At 43.1% G+C, this 23383-nt stretch overlaps 1 protein-coding gene across 5 annotated transcripts in view; it reads left to right on the top strand.

Moving 5' to 3' along the window:
- Positions 1–23383, top strand: part of glt1d1 (glycosyltransferase 1 domain containing 1) — an 81698-nt gene that overhangs the window by 26104 nt on the left and 32211 nt on the right. For 4 of the 5 annotated variants that reach the window (XM_085961686.1, XM_085961690.1, XM_085961688.1 and 1 more), the window contains 5 exons: positions 3609–3645; positions 9191–9247; positions 12098–12193; positions 17386–17435; positions 22165–22208. In XM_085961686.1, coding sequence (XP_085817812.1) covers positions 3609–3645; positions 9191–9247; positions 12098–12193; positions 17386–17435; positions 22165–22208 — 284 coding nt within the window. The remainder of the gene's footprint in view (positions 1–3608; positions 3646–9190; positions 9248–12097; positions 12194–17385; positions 17436–22164; positions 22209–23383) is intronic. The other variant, XM_085961689.1, reaches the window with a different exon arrangement.

Here is a 23383-nt window from a genome sequence, read left to right as displayed (position 1 = left end):
AAGACAAGATAGAAGGAAGGTGTCAGCATACTAAAGGATTAGCCGTTGCAGCTTTGTTTATCTCGAACACCTAGTGCCGAAGGCTATTTTTGATCATGCTCATTATTGGTATCGACCAAATGCTGTGTAATGAAAATGTAAAAATTCCTATATTCAGTATCGTACTCTTTCCCAGTTTTGCACTAGTGTGTCCTTTTGGTTATTAATATTTCTGAGAGTAGCTGTATTGGTAGGTTTTCATTAGGTAACGATTGGGCTGATGAACACATTTCTTTAGCAAAGCTTAAAAAAATCTATCACTGTTTAACAGTTTGTGTAAAAGTGAATCTTCAGAATATACTGCAAATTTTTGACATACAATTGACAATGTCTGGACCTGGAAATGTTCGGAGATATCACACTGTAAATTTTATTTATAATTTTCTACTTCGTTGTGCCTTTCACAAAAGGACTTCAACACCATGGTGACAAACCTCTGAAATGCAACTTCTGCTGTGATCACTTGAAACATAATGGAGCACTGTGTTTTAATTTGTTTCAAGAATCAATGGGCCATAATTTGCTGTCAAAGTGACGTTGAGGCTAATGGCGCTTGCCATTATTTATGTGCAAATGGTACAGCAGCTTCAGACGTGGGCCAGATGTGGATAAACAAAAAAAAAAGGTTGATGTCCCAGTTGCGCTGCTCTGTCATTAGCTTCACGAAAACATCATCTCACTGACTGGCTCACCATTGAAACGCATTGAATGGCATGAAGTTGCTGTATTTCAGCGGTAGATACAAACTAAACTCGGAAAGATAAACCTTGTCCATTCCAGTCTAAGTACCCTTTTAACAATGTAATAAGTGTTAATTATTGCCAAACAACCTTTCTGGCACTGAAAATTAACGATTACGAGTGTAGTCAAATTCCTTCAGGTTTTAATTGTTGGCTATTTTAAAAATGTAAAATCCAAAATGTAAATTTTTTACTTTTCCTTTTTGTTCTCTCAATCCAATTTTTCTTTCCCTCTCTTTATTTCTCTGCTGTGCATGTTTTGGCATTGAATTCACCCATTCCAATTTACACTTCCTTCTCGGTCCTTGCACTATTAATTTCACAATCCTAGAATCTGATTGGTTAAGGAGATGCACAGTTGCTTGCCCTGTTTCCCTCGCTGTGACGTTAGCAGCTCGCGCTTTCAGCAACCTGCCATGCAAAAAATGTAAAAACCTAAATATGCATGGGTAAGTCTAACTAACGGCAGGTGCCAATAGATGCCCTGCCACAGCAAATTATGTCCCATTAATACTTTGATTTTGCCACTGACATTTTGACATGTATAAGAAAAATAGTCGAATAATACTTCTGTTACCTTAACATGATCACCATTTTAATGTGAATAGGCTACCATCTGACTTTTACTTAGTTTTGAAAACACTCAACTGGACACCTTGCAAATTTCTGTATGCTGTTATACTATATTTTCTTGTACTTCAACTGCCAGGCTATACTGTTCAATTTCTATACACATACATGACAACTACTCATGTTTCATATGGGCAGTCAGCATTTTGAGGGCACTGACTACTTGTCAATGGTTGTGGACAAAATTAATTTTGTGGAAAAATGGTCAAAAAATCCAGAAACATGATAACCAAGCTAGCATTAAATTACTACGGGATATGTTTGTTCTACTTATAGTGTAAAGTTACGTTCTACTGAGGACCCCAAAGCAAATATTTTGACTTCTAGTTTAGTAATAGTCATATTTTCACTTAAATATTTTCCTTCCAATCTTCTTTAAAAGTCATAAGTGCAGTTTTCCATGTGTAATTGTTACAGATTAATTTAAGAACAGCTAGGCCCAGAATTTGCGGTTGTTCTGACGGCAAAACTGTCAGCGTCGCCGTTATTACTGTGTAAAACTGACAGCAACTTCTGGCATCTGTACATGTGCATTAAACACGGAAATCCTGAAGTTGCTCCCCCACAGAGTGTGCTGTTGCAGTCTTCGCAGATACAATAAACACAGAATCAGTGAATTGACATGACCCTCAACTTTTTACGTACTATTCTCGCTGTAAAATCCAATGAAAATGTTACGCCTTGTTTAATCAGGTCTAACTGAGTTTTTAACAGCATACTAAGTCCTAATTACTGCTGAACAACCTCACTGGCTCTGAAAACCTAATTTCACAAGTGTGGAGTTTCATTCCCTCTGACGTACATTTGAAAATGGCATGATTTTTAAAATTTTTATTTTATTTTTTAGTTAGTTTATGATATTTCAGCTTCTACCTTAATCCCGTGTGTATTTCCCAGTCTTTATTTTGCTTTCTGTACAATGATTAAAATGGGAATTATAATCCCTGCTTTTTCCTTCCTGCTTTGCTGTCTGAGAATTCTTCAATTTGATTGGCTGATCAGCCCGCCTGCTGCCTGCACTGTTGCTAGATGGCACAGATGGCGCCAAATTCAAAGTCACATCAGAATAAAGGAAATCCACGCTCTAGAGCCCGCTAAATCTTTGAAAGCAGCTTTTTTCGAGGTCAGTGGCATGCACCGTCCCTTTGCCGCTGACCGCATAATCCAGGCCATTAACTTAAGAAAATCAAAATATCAGTTTTAAAATAATGCCACTGATAAGTTGCAATTAAAATAATTCATCTCTGAACTTCTCCAATAACTTAGTTGGTAATGTAACATGTTCTGCGGTACTAAGCCATGCAGATTTGATGCCTGGTTTCTGCTAAATTAGTTGATCTCAGCCAGGGTTACAACTGGTCTGAATCCCATAGGCTGGGGAAGGAAAAATCTGTCAAATTTCTTGCTCCTGATCGCTATCCAGTGACCCTTGTTAAATAATGTTTGGATATTGGGTGAGGGGAAGACCGACTTCAGCTGTGGTGTCTTCCATGGTGAAATAGCCACATGTCACTTGCTGTCTCGGTTCACTAATGAAAAATGGCCACTTCAGCGAGACATCAAAGGGTGGCCAGTGTCTCGGGAACTGAATTTCACCAGGAATGGAGGGGCAAAGGTGGAAAATTGGAACAAAAAATGTCTTTCTATGAAGGCAGACATTTGGTGTAATCAATTACTGAAGGGTTTACAGCAAAGCATATTTAGAGAATATAGGTTAACTTTGCTTTCTCAGCAATTGTTAACTTCAATCACAAGATTTTAAATTATTACACTTTCTCTTAGCTGCTGCAATAGTATAAAAGGTATATTTTGATATGAACAAATTTTAAAATGCTACTTTTTGAAATATTCAGTGTATTAGATAAGGCTAATTCAAGTAATTTTATTCGACTGTGAACTATCAGGGTAAATTGTAAGATCAGTAGTTAACACCTGAGAAGATTGAATATGCCTTAAGTAAAATTCACAACATTTTATTATTTTACTGTCTCTAATAAAGTTCTAATTTTTCACATGTATTGTACTCTATTTTGGATTGAGAGGTGAGTCAAAAACCTATTTACATGTTTTATGCAAATGGCCATTGTACAATAAAGCAGTACTTTTATCTACTTTATATATTGGTTTAGCTTTTGCAAGCAATTTCGGGTATACTTTTGGAAATATTATTCATCTTGTATTTTGTTTCCTATTTTTAAGCCATTCGCTAGCAGTAAGATTCATGTGCAGCCTCAAGGTAAGGTGTGGAAACTGCTTCATTTACAGGATTGGTGGCCTTTTCAGCATGGTGCTGTGAACTTTATTCCTTTGTTTCCTTTTGCATGAATGTGTGATAGTGTTTTGTTGAAGCTTTTTTAATTAAAAGGCTTTACCTGCAATTTAAGTATTTGGGGTTTTATGCATGAATAAATTTGCGCGTGCTTACTAGACCTACTGAAAAAAAATGACGTTTACTATATCAAGTATACATTCATCACGTCTCAAAGAGCAAGAGACAGTATCCCATTTGTTGATTTATGGTGGACTTAAAACTATTCATTTATCATAAAAGACATGCCATGTCTTGTCAAAACACTTGAGAAATTAACTTTGATTACACTCAGTTACCAATAACAACAGCTATTTTTATTATAGTGCTTTTATAACACTATCGCTGTATAACTCCCTCACTAAAATGTGCTATTGTAATATGACTTGCTTGCACTTCGCTATCACTGTTACACTGGTGCAATAAATGCATATGGCATTCCCTTGGGATCAACAACGGTAGTGGTAATGGTGCTAAATGCCATCTTTGAATGGATTATGAAGATTTTGATGAGTAGATTAAAAGCGAATTGTTTCCTTTTGTTGAGTTACTCAACTACATCTTTGGATAGGGGGAAAAAACCAAAATGTGGTACTGTCTCTTCAGATTTGTGCAGCACTACTTTAGTTTGGATCAGAAATCTTTTCCCGTGCTCAAGCTTCATGCTCGGGTGCTACAGTTGAATAGTTCTAGTTCACTACTGCGATGCCTCAGTCTGCCTGTGCATGTGTGTATATTTGAGATTCAATGATGTGCCATTACCTTATCTGCAAATGCCATTTGATTAAGATACACGTCTGTCTAGTCTCAATGTTTCACTCATATTCCAGTCAAACAATATATTCCCCTTATGATGATTCTGGGCCTCAAGGTATTTCTATGTAGAAGTTTAAAGAAAGAAGGGCCATGTCCATCCAAAGAAGCTCATAAAACTTTGCAGCAGCCATCTACATCTCTGACCATAGACCCTCAATGGCATGTACAAGAAGTGTTAGAATAGGGCAAAGAAAAGTGGTCACAAGGGGTATACATGTGGGAAAAAAAGGTATTGCTTTTGGAAATAGTTGTAAGAAATCAGAATGTTTGGTTTTCTTGTAGAACAATGGGAAATTGATAATGTGCTGATGTTGAGGTTGAATATTATGATTTGAAGGCTAGTTATGAGGTGCAAGGATTTTATTTGGACCATAGAGAGGTTGGTGAGAGAAGACAGATTTTTGATGGGCTGCACCTTCCAAAATATACTGCTGTATGCATCTGTAAGTGTGTCACAAATGAGTCTGGATCTCAGCAGTCTTGCAGCACCAGCCACTGCACCTGCTTTCTTTTCTGCATGGACCTGGTCTTCAACATCAGCAGTGTCATCATCGGCCTCTTTGGCATCCTCTGGGACATCTGCCATCAGTTCACTGTTGTTCCTTGGAATGAACCTAGGGCATAAAAGTTCTGAGTTATAGTCACTTTCTCTGTTATAGTTAGAGCTGGCCTTACTGTGGACCTTGGTCGCAGATCTGGCTGCAGCAACAAACAGAGCTCCTTCATGATGGAAGCGCAGTCTCTTGAGACAAAGCTGCTGTGAAAGGTCTCAAAGTGTGCCTGGGTTGATGCATCCTACTGGATGAGTTCTGCCAGAATGGTCTGGCTCTCCTCTAGTGTCATCCTTGAGCCTCCTCAAAGCCTCCTTGGAAAAAGTGTAACATCCCCACCGACACCTGGGAATCCCTGGCCCAAGACTGCACAAAGTGGAGGAGAAGCATCCGGGAAGGTGCCGAACACCTCGAGACTCTTCACCAGGAGCAAGCGGAAGCCAAGCGCAGGCAGTGCAAGGAGCGCACGACAACCCAAGCACCCCACCCACCCGCCCCTTCAACCACTGTCTGCCCCACCTGTGACAGAGACTGTAGGTCTCGCACTGGACTAATCAGTCACCTGCAAACTCATTTTTAATGTGGAAGCAAGTCATCCTCGGTTCCGAGGGACTGCCTAAGAAGAAGAAGAAGAAGCTGTCTGATTAACCTGGCTTCCTTCATAGCCTCCTGCTGCTTCACTTCCTTCAACATGTAGATCCTGGAAAGTGGGATTCCCATTGTGAATCCAGTTGTGCAGATACAAGCTTCCTAATTCTCTCCAAGGACATTGCAGCGTGTAGGTGAAGGCTTCCTGAGTATAACAATGATTTTTTCCCCCAATGCTTGCACTCAATCCCAAGATATGGCTCGAAGTCTCCACAAACAATCTCGCTTCAATTTCCCTGTATCCAAATACTTTTGCCATGATGAGCAGATTCTGGCAAACTGGGCTTTTAAAATGATTCTGGAATGGTAGCTTTTGCAATATTGAGATCACCAATAATTTTTAATCTAAGCGTTTTTATAAAAACACAATCCCGAGGTGTTTTTGGTGATTTAATTAGAATATATCATTTTAATTACAGTGCTTAAATTCTTAACGTAAATTCAGCTTTGATTCTGTTGTGCATGTTGGTTAGGTTTTCAAAATAAATTGGTACCTTTTCTTTTTATAGTATAGTTGTAATCCACTCACGGGTGCCTACTCTTAATGTTTTTTTTATTCATTGATTTCTCATTGTCAGTATATTAAGTCATAGAATCACAGAATGGTTACAGACATTCGGCCCGTCAGGCCCATGCCGGCTCTCTGCAAGTCATGGGATATAGGAGTACTATCTTACCCCTCGTACCTCAAAAGTATCCCTGAAAAGGGTATACATGGCATGAAGCTCATCTAATATCTTATTACTGTGATTAATTGATGATATAAATATGAATTGCACTTTTAAATTACCTAGTTGGGAACAAACTTAAGTGGAGATTGTGTTGCTGTTACCTACAGTTATAATATATCACCTTCAATGTAAAAAATAAAAAAAATAAAAAATCTCAAGGCGCTTCACAGGTGCAAGGAAAAAAGGCACCGAGCCAGAAAGGGAGAGATTAGGAGGGGGCGATCAAAGGCTTGGTTGAAGAGATGCTTTTGAGAAGGTTTTAGAGGACAGAAAGATGGAGAGTTTATGGAGATACTTTCAGAAAGTAGGACCCAGGTGACTCGAGGCTTTGCCACAAATAGCAAGACAAAGAGAGGAGGGATACACAAAAGGTCAGAGTTAAAGAAATGGAATGTTTATGGAAGTGTAAATGTAGGGCTGGAGAAAAATGCAGAGATAGAACTAGTCCATTGAGAAATTTGAGGACGACGACTTTAGTCCTCAATCCCCCAAAACATTAAATTTAATGTAGCTCAATGCAGGACAGGATATGTGTGACAGAGTTTTCGACAAGCTGAAGTTTATGGAGGGTGAAGGCCAGTAAGGAGAGCGTTGGAGTAGCCGAGTCTGGAGGTGACAAAGGCATGTATAAGGGTTTCCATCGTGAAGCAATGGAACACACAAGTGGCAGAGGAAGCAAGTGGACTTCATGCTGGAAAGTACAGGAAACTTTGTGCTATCCGGCACCGACGGGACCGAGCTGTTGCCGTTCCCTCAAAACTGCCGGACACACCAGCGTTAATGTTGAAGCATACAGAGCTTTTCATCTCCATATCTGACAACAAACACTGTTGCTTAGCAACAGCTTCTAAACAGTCGGTCCGTACCTTGGAAGCGTCTCTCTGAAGCTGTTGCTAAGCTACAGAGACTTTGCAGAGCCTGACTGTTGAAAAAAAAAAAGCCACGCGAAGAAAAAAAAGCCACGAGAAGAAAAAAAACCTAACAAAACGGCTCCTGATTTTTGCCGCTGGCTCGAGCTTGCCGGACATTTAGCCTCCGGATAACACAAAGTTTCCTGTATATGGAGCCTGAAACTCAGCAAAGGGTGGAACAGGATATCAAGGTTGTGAATGGTCTGGTTCTTTCTGAGACAGAGTCCGGGGAGGAGAATGAAACCAGTGTCAATGGACTAAAAATGGTGGCTTAGGTCTTCTTGGTGTTGCGCTAGAGGAAGTTATGATTAAACCACATCTTGATATCTGGTCAGTTGAGCAGTCTGAGTCAGTCGAGTATTGAAGTACGGGAGTCCCAGCAGAGGAGCAAATGCTCATTCATTGTTGATTTTAAATTGAGTTCAGTGATGTCAGCAGCATTCTGAAATTAATTTTTCCATTAGTATAGCATTTAGCACCTGTGGTGGACAGAAAGACTTTGTAAGAGTTTGCACCATAATACTCCAAGTCATTTTCAAAGCATTTGTGTTCATTCCTGCATTAATAACATTTCTTTATATTTTCAAAGCAATAGAATTGCCCCAAAAAATCAGAGTTAAAGATATAAACTAACTCCATCAGCAGTTATAAAATAATACCTTTAACATTGTGCCTGACCATAATTTCCAACTATGATTTCTACTAATCGGGTTTTCAAGATGGCAGACAAAATTTTCTGAAGCAAAGTTACAACCAGTTCGCATAAAGATAGAGGATATCAGAACATCTTGCATGTTTTCAGTAACTCGGGTTAAAATAATATTGCTTATAGTGGCATGAACAGATACTGCACTTTCAACCATGAATGTGAAATTCATTCCACTTGAATGGAAAGTTAGGCCAGTCTAAAGCACTTGTGAGTTAGTTCATGACCCTCCCTCATCAAAGAATTCCACGTTCATTGACTTCTCTTGAATATTCTTTGTTATGGTACTTTTGAATAAATACATAATTTTTGCACTCCCAACAGGGAGCTTTCTCTGCCAAAAGCACACATTGGAAATTCGAGCAAGCACTGTGTACAGTTTTCTAGGGATTTGAATTAACATTTGGAAAATTGTGTGCAGTGTGCTTCTGAATTTCCGATATGCTTTCCCAGCCTTGAAGGCTCCACACCGGGAACATGAAGTCAAAAATTACTCCTTTTGGTTCTGTTTGCCCTTTTGAAAACATAATTTTGCATTGCAAAAAGCAGTCAATATATTACCACTTTCAAAAATAATTCTCCTTTTCTCTTAAACGCACCCATTTTCTTTATGCCTTCATCTTGTGGTGCTTCCTCCTCCCATCCTGAGGGTAAGCTAGTCTAGGTTGTAGCTCCATAACTGCCACCAGTTGCTCTCCATAATTTTCTAATGAGGGGGTGAGCTTCTATCCTACAGTACCAGTCTTGCCAGCTTGTAATTCTATCGGGCAGTGCAAAGGAGGAAATCCAGATTTCAAATATTAGAATTCAGCTCAAAACCTGTAATTAGAAAACCCCTCTGTTGGAAACGACCAATTAACTTATTTTTGTTGTTATCTGTCACTCATCTTTTCATAGATTGTAAAACAGTCTCCTTCCCAAAACAGTCGCTACGTAGTGTTAAAGGCATTCATGATTAAAGAAATAATTTGTTGGATTTGTGTAAAAGGATCTCTCCAAATTAGGAAAGGGGAAGTGATGGGGAAAGTAATCACATTGAACTGTTGTAATCTTTGTTTAACTGTCCTTGTGCTCTTTTTATTCTGTGTCTTTCCTTCTCATGGAATCTAGGTGTTGTGACCAAGCCTTGTGCAAAATTTAACTGGGGAGAATTCCTTCAGAATTCAGGTATGGTTTTTTGCTGGTGTTTTTAATCAGGATGTGTATCTTTTGAAATATATAAACGCCATGATTTTAAATAGCGTTGCCTAACATTGTCCTAAACATTCTATTTTTAGTATGAAAAAGTGTGGCTCCCATTGCCATTTCCTCTTTTGAATTTAGCAGGTCAGTAGGTGTTTTTCACCTATTGCCTATGACAATTATAAACAATTAACATTAGAATTCATAACATGCGTACACCGTTAGAAGATTTAAGTTATGTTCAAGGATTCGTATTTGACCTGTTCCAAAAGTAAACATTGCAAAGCTGTGAAAACATGCACTCTTTCCCATCTCTCTTGGGTTGCTGTATGTTCGGCATTACTTTCTACTAAACGTCCAACGCTCAATCCTTCGGGTGAGTCTTGTTTAAGACTATGAGCGAATAATAATTAAATGTGTTGTAATGTTTCTGATCAGAATAAATAACACAATTTGCAGTACAGTTATTCTCACTGGCTCAAGTAATATAATTTAACTGCAGAATACATACAGTAAACATTTGACATTAATTGCTGCAGCCTGATTAACAATCAAGTTTGCAAGATTGTCTTCCTTAGTAAATCATGTTTTGTTTTTAAATAAACTCTATCTGCAATTGATAGTTTGTGTAAAGAGCTGCACTTTGTCTATTGTCTTCTCACATGAGAGAACTTTAATTTAACAGAAAGTGCTGTTTTGATACTACAAAAGCAATTTTGCTCTACCAGAGCCTAATCTAAGGGTGAAAATGTATTGCTGCTTCTAATGGATAAAAATAGTAAGCCTCTGACAATATGTTACTGTTAATTTTTAAGTTGACAATTGGTATCAAATTATTCAGTGCAGATTGATTTTATGGTCAAAATGTCTCTTCTCATTTGTCTTGTCGTCAAACCCAATCTGTTCTTTTTCCTTTTTGCCCCAGTGGTACAGTAATCTAATCATTATCAGTGGCTTGCATCAGCTTCACACATATTGAAAGTGCTTTATCAAATCAAACTTAATACAAATTCTGACCACTGTTTTCTTTTTCCCTCGGTGGTTTGTAAAATCATTTTTTTATTCAAATAAATCCTTGCATACATTTTGTGAAATCCCTACAGTTTTGCTGCACGGTACTCCTGGGATGTTTGTTTACTGTTGGGGATGTTGGTGCAGTTAAGCGCGTGCTAGTAATCACACACTTTGGGGCTCAGGGAAATTTGGCAGTGTCTCTCGGATTCTTCTGAGACAAGAAGCATTAAATGGTCCTGCCTGTATATTTACTCAATAAGCAGTGAACGAAATGTCCAAATTTGTAACTATTCTGAGCTATTAATTTATCCAAATTAATGAGTTATAGAGAATTAAAATATATACAGAAAATGTAGAAATGCATGGCAGGCTTATTAGTGTCTGTAAGAAGAAAAGATGGGTTAATGTTCTGAATGTGGACTCTTCTTCAAAACACTCTCTCCCATTTTTTGTCACTGTGGACACCATTGCGTTATACAGAATACTGCATCAAAGAGTAGATTACAAAGCAATCATCCAATTGATATTCAGATGTCATCTTAAACTGAGAGCAAAGCTCAGATAGTTTGCTATTCATTTAAATCCCAAGATTGAGTTATTGAAGAGAACCATCTGTTACCTATCCAAAAATGTTTCTTTGCATATGGATTTTTTTTTAAAATTCCGCCTAACTTGTGTAGGGTAAAAATATACCATGATACAGTGCCTTAAGATATCTAGATGGTAGGAATGACCAGACTATCCTGTTATTTTGGATGGTGAATTAAATAGGGATTTACCACCCTCCATACAATATATAGCCAATTATTCTGTTTTACTGCACTAAATTTAACCACCTCCTACAGAACTACTTCATCATGTACTGGCACAGCTACTATATCATTGTCTAGTTCAATTCATTTTGAATACATGTACTCTCCTGATTTGGAGTTTGCCAGTGGAAAGGAGGATTATTCTCACCTGTCACTGTTTTATTGACCAAGGATGAGAATAGATTGTGCAATTTCAATTTGCAGATGGTGGTAGAATGAAATGTTTGTGCATTGCTCTTCAGAAAACAAAGATAATGTGTGCGTGAAGTAAGCTCTCATTAGAAGAGAGCAAACGAGGAGCAAAACAGAGATTAATGCAGGCTTTAAAACCGATTTGCCAGAAAATTATTTTTTTAAATGAGTCTGCTGAAATGCTGAAGCATTTTTTTGCATCTGTTTCTTTTCTTTCTTTTTGATCTAGAAAGTAGAGTGACATTCTTGAGTTTACAGTTTACAGAATGCTGTGAAAATTTTGGTTTCCTATACCAAACCTGCTTTTCTATTCCAGTAGAATAGCAACAAGAAACTAGATTTTGAAACTTTATTACTTGCAAACGGTGGTAATGGAAATACAGGAAACTTTGGTTTATCCGGAGATTAATTGTCCGGAATGTTCGATCCACCGGCAAAAATCAGGAGCCGTTTCGTTAGGTTTTTTTTCTTTTCGTTGCTTTTTTTTCACCAGTCAGGCTCTGCAAGGTCTCGCTGAAGCTGTTGCTAAGCTACAGAGACACTTGCAAGGTACGGCCGACTGTTTAGAAGCTGTTGCTAAGCAACAGGGTTTGTTGCCAGATACAAAGCTCCGTATGTTTCAACATTAGCGCTGGTTTGTCCGGCAGTTTTGATGGGATGGCAACAGCTCGGTCCCGTCGGTGCCGGATATCACAAAGTTTTCCTGTATTGTGATAATAATAAAGGCTAGATACATTTCAAACTGAAAGGGTTACTTGGTGTGATTTTCTACTTTATAAGCAAATAAAAATGGCTATTTTCTGTATACTGGTTACAGGGATCACGTGCGAGAATATTGACCCATACATCTTTCTTTTGGTGTGTGGACTTCGGCGAGTCAAAGATCCCCTCTATTTGGTGGATGCTTTTTCAGGTATTCAACATAGATTTCATTAACCTAATGTGTTCAACATTCCTCGACCTTTATGTGGTTGTATTTGTAATTCTACTCTCTCTCTACCTTCCAGATGTGTATATTCTGCACTGAATTGTTGATCCTTTTATTAATGATTTTTGTTAATTGAAAGCTCATTACTTTCTGCAAGTGTAATTTATGGCTGAAGAAAGACCTTGTACACTCTGGAAACCTTGCTTACATACAATTAATATAATTTAGTTTGATCAAGAGTGCTATTTTTTGGGTGGTTGACATTACAAGGTGATACATTGCTACAATTTATTGAAATATAATGCAGCTTAATCAGCTTTTTATGTACTACTGATAAGATTTTGAGATAAATAACTTTTGGAACAATGTGGACTTTTCTGCCAAACATTAACTATACTTCGTCATTAACAAACTGTTGATGAAACATTTTGTCTTTTCCAACTAGACATTCCTTCTGTGAAGGAACATGTAAGGTATGCAATTAATGACTGAGAAACGTTCTGTTAACAAACCTCATTTAAAGTTAAAAACACAAGAAGCTTGCAGATGCTATAGGACCTGTCTGCTTTTTACATAGAATGTACAAAGAAACAGGCCATTTGGGCCAACTAGTCTATGTTGGTGTTTATGCTCCACACAAGCCTCCTCCCACCCTGCTTCATCTAACCCTTTCTCCCTCGTGTGTTTATCTAACATCCCCTTAAATGCACCTTAACTACTTCTTGTGGTAGCGAGTTCCACATTCTAACCACTCTCTGGGTAATGAAGTCTCTCCTGAATTCCCGATTGGATTTATTAATGACAATCTTGTATTTGTGGCCCCTAGTTTTGGATATAGAGAGGTTTTTCATAAATTTATATGGAACCCTACTATAATTAAATTGTCTTTATAGTGACAAAATTCACTATCAGAAGCTTTTTAATCTAATGAAATGGGAAATAATTCAGCTAATTCATTTATATAGGCTATCGGTACAGCCTAAGGTTTTTGTTGTGTGACCATTGACCATCAATAGAGTAGACTACAGGGTGGAATGGCACTGCATAAAGTATAGGATGGAAAGGACTCGGCAGTCTATCTGGCCAGTCTCAAAAACTAATGCCCCTCAAATCATCCATTCTCTCAAATATCTATCTAATTCCACCTTAATTTTTTTCCACACTATCTGCCTCCACTATTTCTCTGGGCATTCCAAAACGTGCATTCACCATCTGCTGTGTAAAGTAATTGGGGGAGAAATTCGGTTGGTAGCGCCAGCGATTAGCGCCTAAAGAGGCCGAGAAGTGGGGCGTTAGCCAATTTTCGGCCGGGCGCAGTGAACCCAGCGCCTCTTGCCATATTGAGTGGCTTTTAGCGCCGGCGCTAAATCTTAGCGGCCGCTCACGGGCGCAGGCAGATCATGACGTCATTTCAGTGTGCAACGCCTTTTTGGCGCCCCGGACTGGAAATTCAGTGGTGCGCCCCTTCGTTCCGCCTGGCACTAATAAGGACAGCTTACTGGAACGTTCCCCAGTCGCTCTCGGGCTTAGGGGGGCGCTTTTTAAAGGGGACTGCACTGGTATAAAAGCGGCAGCCATTTTGGGAGCACAATTTCTTTGGGATTTTCACAGAGTTGCAGAGTTGCACTCTGAGAGCCATATCACTAGTGACCCAGTGCTGCCAGAGGACCTTCAGCCTTCAGACCATCACCCTGCTGCTGGTGAGCCTTTACACCCTGTATAATTTCTTGTTACCTATTATTATGGGGGCTGCTTTGGAGGGGAACGTCCTGCTGCTCAACCATCTGGAAAGGGCACAGAGACCGAGGGAGAGAGGGCCAGGAATGGCCAGACGGAGGAGGGCCAACAGATGTCGCCACACCAGACCTTATGCTGCCAGGGTATTCAGGCAGCAGTTCTCTTACCTCAACATGTTGGAGGAGCAGTGTCTTAGGAGGCTGCGATTCAGAAAGGAGGTGGTGACTGAGCTGTGCCACCTGCTTCAGGCAGATCTTCAGCCGCAGATAAGGTGCAGGACCTCTCTGTCGGTGGCTGTCAAGATTACAGTAGCACTGAATTTCTATGCGACCGGCTCCTTTCAGGCGACTGGGGACATTGCCAACATCTCCCAGTTTGCGGTGCATAGCTGCATCCAGCAAGTAACAGATGCCCTGTTTAAAAGGCGGCGGCAGTACATCTCTTTCACTGTGACACCGGAGAAGCAGCGGGAGCGCGCAGAGGGCTTCGCGGCAATAGCGGACTTCCCCATGGTGCAGGGCGCCATTGACTGCACGCACGTGGCTTTGCGGGCGCCTGTTTTGAATCCTGAGGACTTCCACAACCGCAAGGGGTCCCACTCCTTGAATGTGCAGCTGGTCTGTGACCACCGGCAGCTGATCCTCGCGGTCAATGCTCAGTTCCCAGGCAGCAGCCATGGCGCATTCATCCTGCGCCAGACTTCAGTAGCAGACCTTTTCGAGGCCCCGGCTCACCCAGAAGGCTGGCTTCTCGGTGACAAGGGCTATCCTCTGTGCCCATGGCTGATGACCCCGCTCCGTTCGCCCAGCACCCCTGCAGAAGAGCACTACAACGTCAGCCATCAGGCGACGAGGAACATTGTGGAGCAGACAATCGGCGTGCTCAAGCAGCGGTTCCGCTGTTTGGGCCATTCGGGAGGCGCCTTGCAGTACTCACCAGAGCGAGTCTCCCACTTCGTCGTTGTCTGCTGCATGCTCCATAACCTCGCCACCCTGCGCACCCAGCCAATGCCAGCAGACATTGAAGGACCAGCAGAGGAGGAGGAGCAGGAGCAGGAGGAGGAGGAGGAGGACCAAGAGGGGAGGGTCCCAGAAACTGGAAGGGCCGTCCGTCAGAGGCTGATAAGGAGTCGGTTCTAGGCCCCTCTGACGGAATGCTTGGTGCCAATCGAAGACCAGGAATGGAACCATTCGGATAACCCAAAGCCTATGAAGGCCAGTATGAATGTAAATAGCAGACATGGCCAATGTCAATAAAATAATTTGTTTATTTTGAAAAATGTGCTTCCTTCCAACATGACAAAGCAATGGCACCAGAAAGCTTAACTAACGAACTGACACATAAGTGCCTCGCACACCCGGGAGACTATCCAAAACATTACTAACATTCAGACCAAATGACTTGCACACCCGGGAGACTATCCAAAACATGACAAACATTCAGACCAGCATCCACGGCCTTGATTTCTAGACGTCTCAGCAGCACCTTCTACTCTTTCCCCTTTAATGGTGATCTACTTCTCTTGCGAGAACGGCCCTTCCCTCCCTGCAGCTCCTCCGTAATGGGACCCCAGTGGCTGCATGAAGGCTGGGGGACGCCTGCTGACTGTCTGAAAGCGCAGATGCCCCTGAGGGACGGCCTGGACGGACTCTGGGCTTGGAGGGCCCGGATGCTGACTGCTCCAACTGTGCATGGGTGGAAGCAGTCTGTCCTGCAGGTGATGGCAGCTGCAGTGGAGACGTGCCAGCGGTGGCATCAGGAATGCTGACATCCTGAGAGCGGACACCTGCTCCGTGGTCGGCCGACACACTGGCACTCTGGTTCGCATGCTGCGGTGCTGCCCCGTCAATCGGCTGGTCCACAGATTGCTGGCCTGCTGTGGTGCTGCAAGGGCCCCGGGTAATCCTGCCTGATCCATCGAGGGTGGCAGTAGTCAGTGCTTGCGTGGCCTCAATCTGCCTCTGCATGAGGCCAGCGAGTGACTGCGTGGCAGCGCTCAGCACTTGCGTGGCAGGTGCCAGTGCTTCGGTGAAGCCCTGGACAGTCCTTTCCAGTGCTTCGGTCAAGCCCTGGACAGTCCTTTCCAGTGATGTACCGAAGCCCTGGACAGTCCTTTCCAGTGATGAACCGAAGCCCTAGGCACTCCTTTCCTGTGTTGCCCCGAAGCCCTGGGCACTCCTTTCCTGTGCTGCCCCGAAGTCTTGTACACTCCTCGCCTGTGCTGCCCCGAAGTCTTGCACACTCCTTGCCAGTGTCTCGATGGATTCAGGCATCCTTGCCACTGCCCTTACAGTATGTCCTGAGTGGTCATCTCATACCCCCCATGGTGGAACAGCCCTTACAGTATGCCCTGAGTGGTCATCTCATGCCCCCCATGGTGGAACAGCCCTTGCAGTATGCCCTGAGTTGAATGTGCGTGTGTTCCCAGAAAGGGACATGGGTGCTGGCTGACAGATGGCCATTGGGGCATCGCGCACCCTCTGGCCATAAAGTCAGGTGCAGATGGAGGGATGAAGAAGATTGCCAAAAAGCCACTCACCCTAACGACCCGAGTGAGATCGTTGAACTTCTTCGTGCATTGCACAGGAGTCCTGGGCGCCACACTGCTGGATTTGACTATTTGCGAAACTTCCCTCCAAGCTCTGCGGTACTCGTTCTGATGAGGCCTCCTGCCATTGTCAGGGTACAGCACAGCTCGCCGGCGCTCCACTGCGCCAACCAAAGCATCCAATGCCCCATCGGTAAAGCACTCCGCTCTCTGCCTCACCCTCTCCATCTGGTCAAAGTTTGTAACGCCACAGAATGAACAGCGCCGATTTTGAGGCCTACAGGGCGATGAGTGTGGCTGCTGATCCTAAATGACCCGCCCCTTTAAGAGCTGGCCGGCGCCAGCATGTCTCGTGGTCATCGATTATTGACAGCACCTGCGCTGCGCCCGGCCGCCCAGATATTGAGTAGCGCCTTAGGAGTCCCGTGCAGCGCCTGATTTTACGCCGCAATCACCTTTAGGGGCGATGCAACCCAATATCGCTCGAGGTGGTGATGAGTTGCGCCTGGCAATAGATTTTGCGCACCGCCAATTCTAGCGCCCCAAGCGGGGCTATACTCAATTTCACCCCCATTATATTTTAAACTGTCTGTGCACCTTCCCCTTCTGAGATTGAGCCCATGACCCCGGTTTCAAAGTTAATGGCAATTTCAGACATACTATTGGGGTTCAATTTTATCTATTTCCTTAAGAATATCGAATAGAAATGAGGCAACTTTCCATTGTTAAGAATTCAATACCACTAAAATATGGACAAAATCCATAGTAGACATGGATCATTCTTGCTGTTATGTTGAATCTGTAAAATACTACTGTACATCACACTAATTTAAATGTTCTTTGTTGCATTTCAGCTGACTTTAAAAAAATAATCTTTTATTTTGCTTTCTAGCTTGGCATAAAAAAGAACCATGGGTTTATATGATTATTATTGGACCAGAGGTAAGTGATCATTCTTCAGTGTTTGAGTGATAGAATCCTTTGTATTTTTCTCATAAAGAATGTTATATTGGCCTATGTAGTGGTCCTCTGTACAGTACAATCGAGGGTATAACTGGCAGGAAAAGTTAATAGCGGTCTAACGCATTATCCTAACAAATATATATGACAAAGTTATGTGGCCACACTCTATTAAATGAGCTCATGAAAAGATTGTGGAAGATTTGGTTTTATTTTATTTCACTTTTTAGTAATCAGTTAATCATGCCTACCCTGCTTTCACACGAGATAGTTTGACTCTGTATGGGCTCATGGTTTGAATGACGCCGAGCCGTGGCGTGAGTGTTAGGAGCAGTGAACGAAAGCATGGTCGAAAAGAAGGCTCATAAAGACAGGGAGAGAAGTGGAGGGGTTTAAAGAGCAAGTTCCAGAGAGTAGGGCCAGTGCAGTTGAAATATCAGTCCTAACATATCCTAATGTCGGCTCTGCAGCAGTTTTCAATAAGGGGTTAAATTCTGAGGTGAATCTTGTCTTGAATTAGCAATTTTTCAGGATAGATATCCTTATTAAACCTGATTTACATATGCAAGTTGGACTGCATTTAGGGTCAACAGATGGTCCTGTCTCATCACATTGCTAAACAATCTAATGTGTTTTCTTTGTTAATGACTTTGATATTGCCAATACAGACAAGGGCATGCAGTTGCATTGCAGATCTGTGATTTCGATGCTTTTACTAATTTTCTTTCTAGGCATATTTAATTTTTTTTTTTGCACTCATTTTCCGATGAACAGTCACTATAAGCCATGTGGCACTTTAATGAAGTTTATTTTAACTGTGTCCCACTTTGAAAGTGTTTTAATAACATCCATATATCTGCAGGAGTTACAATGGGGCAACAGGTTGCTATAATCTGCATTTGCAAAGCCACTTTGTGCTCAGATTATTTAAAGCAAATTGGGTCACTTGACTGTGATTAATCGATTCAGGAACTGACCCAAGTCTGATCAGTTTGTCGACCTAGTAAAGTGAAGTATTTCTACAATGGCTGAACAGAAAGAAGCTTTTCGATGGATTAATGACCTCTTTTAGAACCATTTTAAACTAGCTTAACAATGTGATTTATTACCAAGAAAAAGTTACTAAAGCAGTAGTTGTGTGCACAATTTATGTAAAAATAAACAAACACTGCAGTGTTTTAGTTTTGTGACTTTGCTCTTAGTCTTCCTGTTATCAAGATGGCAGCTCAGGAGTCCCTTTTTGTTCAGTGCCTTTGGCTTACCTTCTGCTCCCTGACTGGAGTTGGGATCTCTCAGCTGGACCTATGCTCCATGCATGAGCACATCAGTGCTGGGTTTTTTTGCGTTCACACTCGTGCGATCAGAGAAAGTAAATAAGGTGCAATCAGGATAAAAGTGGGGGGGGGAAGCATGAAAAATGAAAAAAAGTGAGAATTAAAGGATAGTTAAAGCGAAGTAGAGGGAAAATGGAGAATGCAAAGGAGCTGAGGTGGAAAAGAGAAATGAGAGCTAAGGAAATTAAGGAGTCAAAGTAGAGAGAGACAGCAAGAAAGGTTTGAAAATGAGGTAATACGTGAAAGGCATACAGAGAAGGGACACTAAAGAGTGCAGAAAAATAGAATTGCACAAAGTGGGATAGTTACAGGTGGACAGCGGCATAGTATTCCCCATGGGCAATGCGACAGGAAATCCTATCAATGCTTTGTGTTTTTGCATTCATTCCAAGATGATGTTTTTAGACACAAACCTGAAAAATTGCAAAACAAGCCACTGATGTTTTCACCACCAGAATATATTGATCGATCTGTTTCTTTAACAAATTGTATCATCCCTTATGTGGGTTGTAGAACATATTTCATAGACCTAAATATGTCATTTCCTATGAGTGAGTTTCTAAGTCTTAGACTAACTTAATTTCAAATTTGCAATGTTGTACAGTAGATCAGCAAAGAGTTCATTCTTTAAAAATGTTGCAACATTCAGAAGCATTTAAATTCATGTGTAATAAGTATGGGGGAGATTTTTCTCATCACAGCACCTGGGGAACATCACCTCTGCACTACCATGGATTTCCTCAGCACTCTGTCATGCGTAAATGGGCCAGCACCTGGAATATAGACATGGGGCATGAGGAGGCTTTCCCTATTTCCCCCTCAGTGTCCTGATCATCCTTATATCTGCAGGATATGTGGGCACCTGGCAGAGGGGCACCCAAAGCAATCAGGCATCAGGGCTTGTGCAGGGGCCCCCACGGACAGAAGTTCTGTGGGTCTTGGGAGCAACTCTTAAGATTTAGCAGGCAAGTTCATGCCTTGTTACATCAATCCCATACCTCACTCCCCCACCCCCAGGATGATCCTACGGCCTCTTGGGCCTGAAACTGAGAGGCCCAGGACCGAAAAATTAGGGGCACCTCTCCCTTCACAAGCGCAATGCAACTCAAATTCACTGCCTGTTGGGTGCCCAGAGGAAAACTAACCTTGCATGTTTATTCAGATAATGTAGTGAATTAGGAAATATCCTAGATTTCCAAAATATTTTATCTGTTTTTAAAAAAAATAAAAATAATCTTGACCTGGTCAGTGATAGGGCCTCTACAGTTGGACAGTGTCCACGGGAAATGAAAGGAAAATATGAGCCAAGGTTCCTGCACTTGACTGTTCTCAATGACCCTTGCTGGAAAGTGTGCATATACGTGGGTGTCGAGTAAGAACAGTATTGAGTTCAGTTGTGTTGCCTTCATGGTGAAATAAGCTGTCAGCTGTCATTGTCTGGGCTCACAATGGTAAATGGGCACTTGGGTGAGATACAGTAGGGCTGTCACTGCTCATGGCACCATAGCCCAGCCTGAGTCAGCACCATCAGGAGGGAAAGGACGAAAATTGGAAGCAAAAGTAATTTACAGATTTTTTTAATTTTTTTATTGTGGATATTTTATCTATATATATAAATCGGTACTTCTGTCATTCTGTCTTTCTATCTGTCTATCTGTCTGTCATCGCGTGTGCTTACGGGTATGCACTCGAAAGTTACAGGGCGTACCTACGCGCGCGTTACCTCCAAAGAAAGCTTACGCTTCCGAGACGGTTTTAAGCATATTTACGTTTCGGCCGGGCTAAAATTGCGCCCGCGGTATCCCAAAAACCTTCAACATTCCGCTCATTAGCATCTCATTATCCACTCATTAGCGACAGAGTGACCTCGAGCTCGACCAATCGTACGCCGGGTTGCTGGCGTGTGCCGCCGGGCCAATCGGTGCGCGTGTGGCCGGGCTTTATTGTTCTGAACCGAGGTGAGTCGCCGCCATCTTGATTCCAAACTTTTCCTTTCTTTTTCCCGCTTTCTGCGTCTTAAAAAAAAAACGTTGCTTTTAAAACACACATTGTTTTTTAAAAAATGATTTAGAAAGTAATTAACTTATCTAATCTCATTAATTTCCTACCTTTCCCCGTTTTTCCAGGTAGGCCTAGAAGCCTCGGCGTCTCCTCCGCACCCACGCCCGAGCTAGGCACCTCCCGGCCCCACTCGAAGGCTGGAGGGCCGAGCCTCAGCCCAGCGCCGCTAGGGTGCGCGCGCGCAGCAGGAGCTGAGACGTCTCTCTCTGCCGGGGCTTGCTGAGCGTCCAGCGTTACCCTGGCAACCGGGCCCGCCGGACGTCTCGCACAGCCGCAATCGGCGGTCTTCACCTCGGGGGGAGGGGGGGGGCGGCCGCGACCCTCGGGGGGGGGGGGGGCGGCGCGACCCTCGGGGGGGGGGGGGGGGGGGCCGCGCGCGCAGCAGGAGCAGCTGAGACGCGGCGTCTCTCTCTGTGGCTTGGTCAGCGTCACGGTTGCCCTGGCAACCGGGCCCGCCGGGCCGAGAGAGACGCCGCGTCTCAGCTCCTGCTGCGCGCGCAATCGGCGGTCTTCACCTCGGGGGGGGGGGGGGGGGCGCGACCCCTCGGGGGGGGGGGGGGGTCGCGACCCTCTGGGGGGGGGGCGCCCCGCCGCCCTCCCTCCCCCCCCACCCTCCATCCCCCCCCTCCCCTCCCCCCGCCCGCCCTTCCCCCCCTTCCCTTCCTCCCCCCCCGCCCTCCCCCTCCCCCCCCGCCCTCACCTTCCCCCCTCCCCCCCGCCCTCCCTTCCCCCTTCCTTCCCCCCTCCCCTCCCCCCTCCCCCTCCCTCCCCCCGCCCTCCCTTCCCCGCCCTACCCCCCCTCCCCCCCCCGCCCTCCCTTCCCCTCCCCCTCCCCCTCCCTCCCCCCTCCCCTCCCCTCCCCCCTCTTCCCCCCAGTCGCTCTCTCTCTCTCTTCCAACAACAACATGCCCTCGAAAAAGCCTCGGCACCGCCGGGCACTTCAGCTAGTGTTATATAGAAGGAAGAAAGACTTGCATTTATATTGCACATTATCATGGCTCGGGCTGTTCCAATGTACTTCACAACCAGTGAATTACTTTTAAATTGAAGTGTTATGTAAACAAACGTTGCAGCCAATTTGGAATGCATCCGAATTCCAAAGAGTATATGAGATGAATAACCAGTTGATCAGTTTTTGCTGGTGTTGGTTGAGGGAAGAATGCTGGCCATGACAAATATGATACGATTTGAAAATGTATATTTTGAAAATTGCAAAGGATATTCAATACTTGAAAGAGATAAATACTGTTTTTAAACATATGTTCCCAAAGAGAAATGTCAAATTTATCTGCTGCTTGACCCATCTTTCTTCTCAGGTTGATCGAGTGTTTACACAACAGGTGGAAGCTAAGGTCAAGAGGTAAGCTAGTTTTAACTTAAAAAAAAAAATGTAAAGTACAAATGTCCATTACTATAATGATAACAAAATACTGCGGATGCTGGAAATCTGAAATAACAACAGAAAATGCTGGAAAAACTCAGCAGGCCAGGCAACATCCATGGAGAGAGAAATAGAGTCAACATTTCGGGTCGAAACCCTTCATCAGGACTGAGAGAAAAGGCAGGAAATGAAACAAAGGCAGTTTGGGGGCTGGGAAATGGGGGAGGGGATGAAAGAAGAGACATTAAGAGATATTCAAGGTGAGACGAGAGAGTAATAGGATAGGTAAAGAAGCAGACAATGGCTCTAAATGAAGTGTGAAATGCGCTGGCAGAGTGAGAGACAGTTGCCATGTAGGAGAGAGAGAAAAAAAAGGAAAAGTCACAAACCAAAAGTGTGGATAAAAAATATGTAAAAATATAATAGGGGCCGAGGTTATGATCTGAAGTTGTTGAACTCGATATTGAGTCCCGAAGGCTGTAAAGTACCTAAATCGGAAGATGAGGTGCTGTTCCTCGAGTTTACAGTGAGCTTCCGTGGAACAATGCAAGAGGCCGCAGACGGTGAGGTCTGAGTGGGAATGTGATGCGCTATCAACAATACCAAAGACTACGAGATGGACTTAAATGAAGTAGGCTTTTATTGACTAAGAACTAGAGCATGCCTCTGCTAGTGAATCCATCCTAAGAGCTCCCGGGGGAAGGGTGGTGAGTCACCTTTATACCCAGGCTTAGGGGTGGAGCCAGGGACTGAGACATGCCTGGACTTGTACAGGGTTAACAGTGGTTTACCACACAGGCATGTACAAGTTAACAGTGGTTTACCACAGAATGGAACGGTGAATTGAAATGACAGGCAACCGGAAGCTCGGGGTCACCCTTACGGACTGAACGGAGGTGTTCCGCAAAGCGGTCACCCAATCTGCATTTGGTCTCCCCAATGTAGAGGAGAACACATCGTGAGCAGCGAATACAGTATACTAGATTGCAAAAAGTACAAGTAAATCGCTGTTTCACCTGGAAGGGGTGTTTGGAGCCCTGGACAGTGGGAAGGGGGGAGGTTTATGGGCAGGTGTTGCATCTCCTGCGCTTGCACGGGAAGGTGCCGGGCGAAGGGGAAGGGGGTGCTGGGGGTGATAGAGGAGTGGACTAGGG

This window comes from Somniosus microcephalus, chromosome 19 (genome assembly GCF_052327205.1).
Source record: "Somniosus microcephalus isolate GS21.2 chromosome 19, FLI_Smic_1.0, whole genome shotgun sequence".
Classification (NCBI taxonomy): Eukaryota; Metazoa; Chordata; class Chondrichthyes; order Squaliformes; family Somniosidae; genus Somniosus; species Somniosus microcephalus.
The sequence above is the reverse complement of the archived record's forward strand: the minus strand, read 5'-3'. Positions and strand labels throughout refer to the sequence as shown.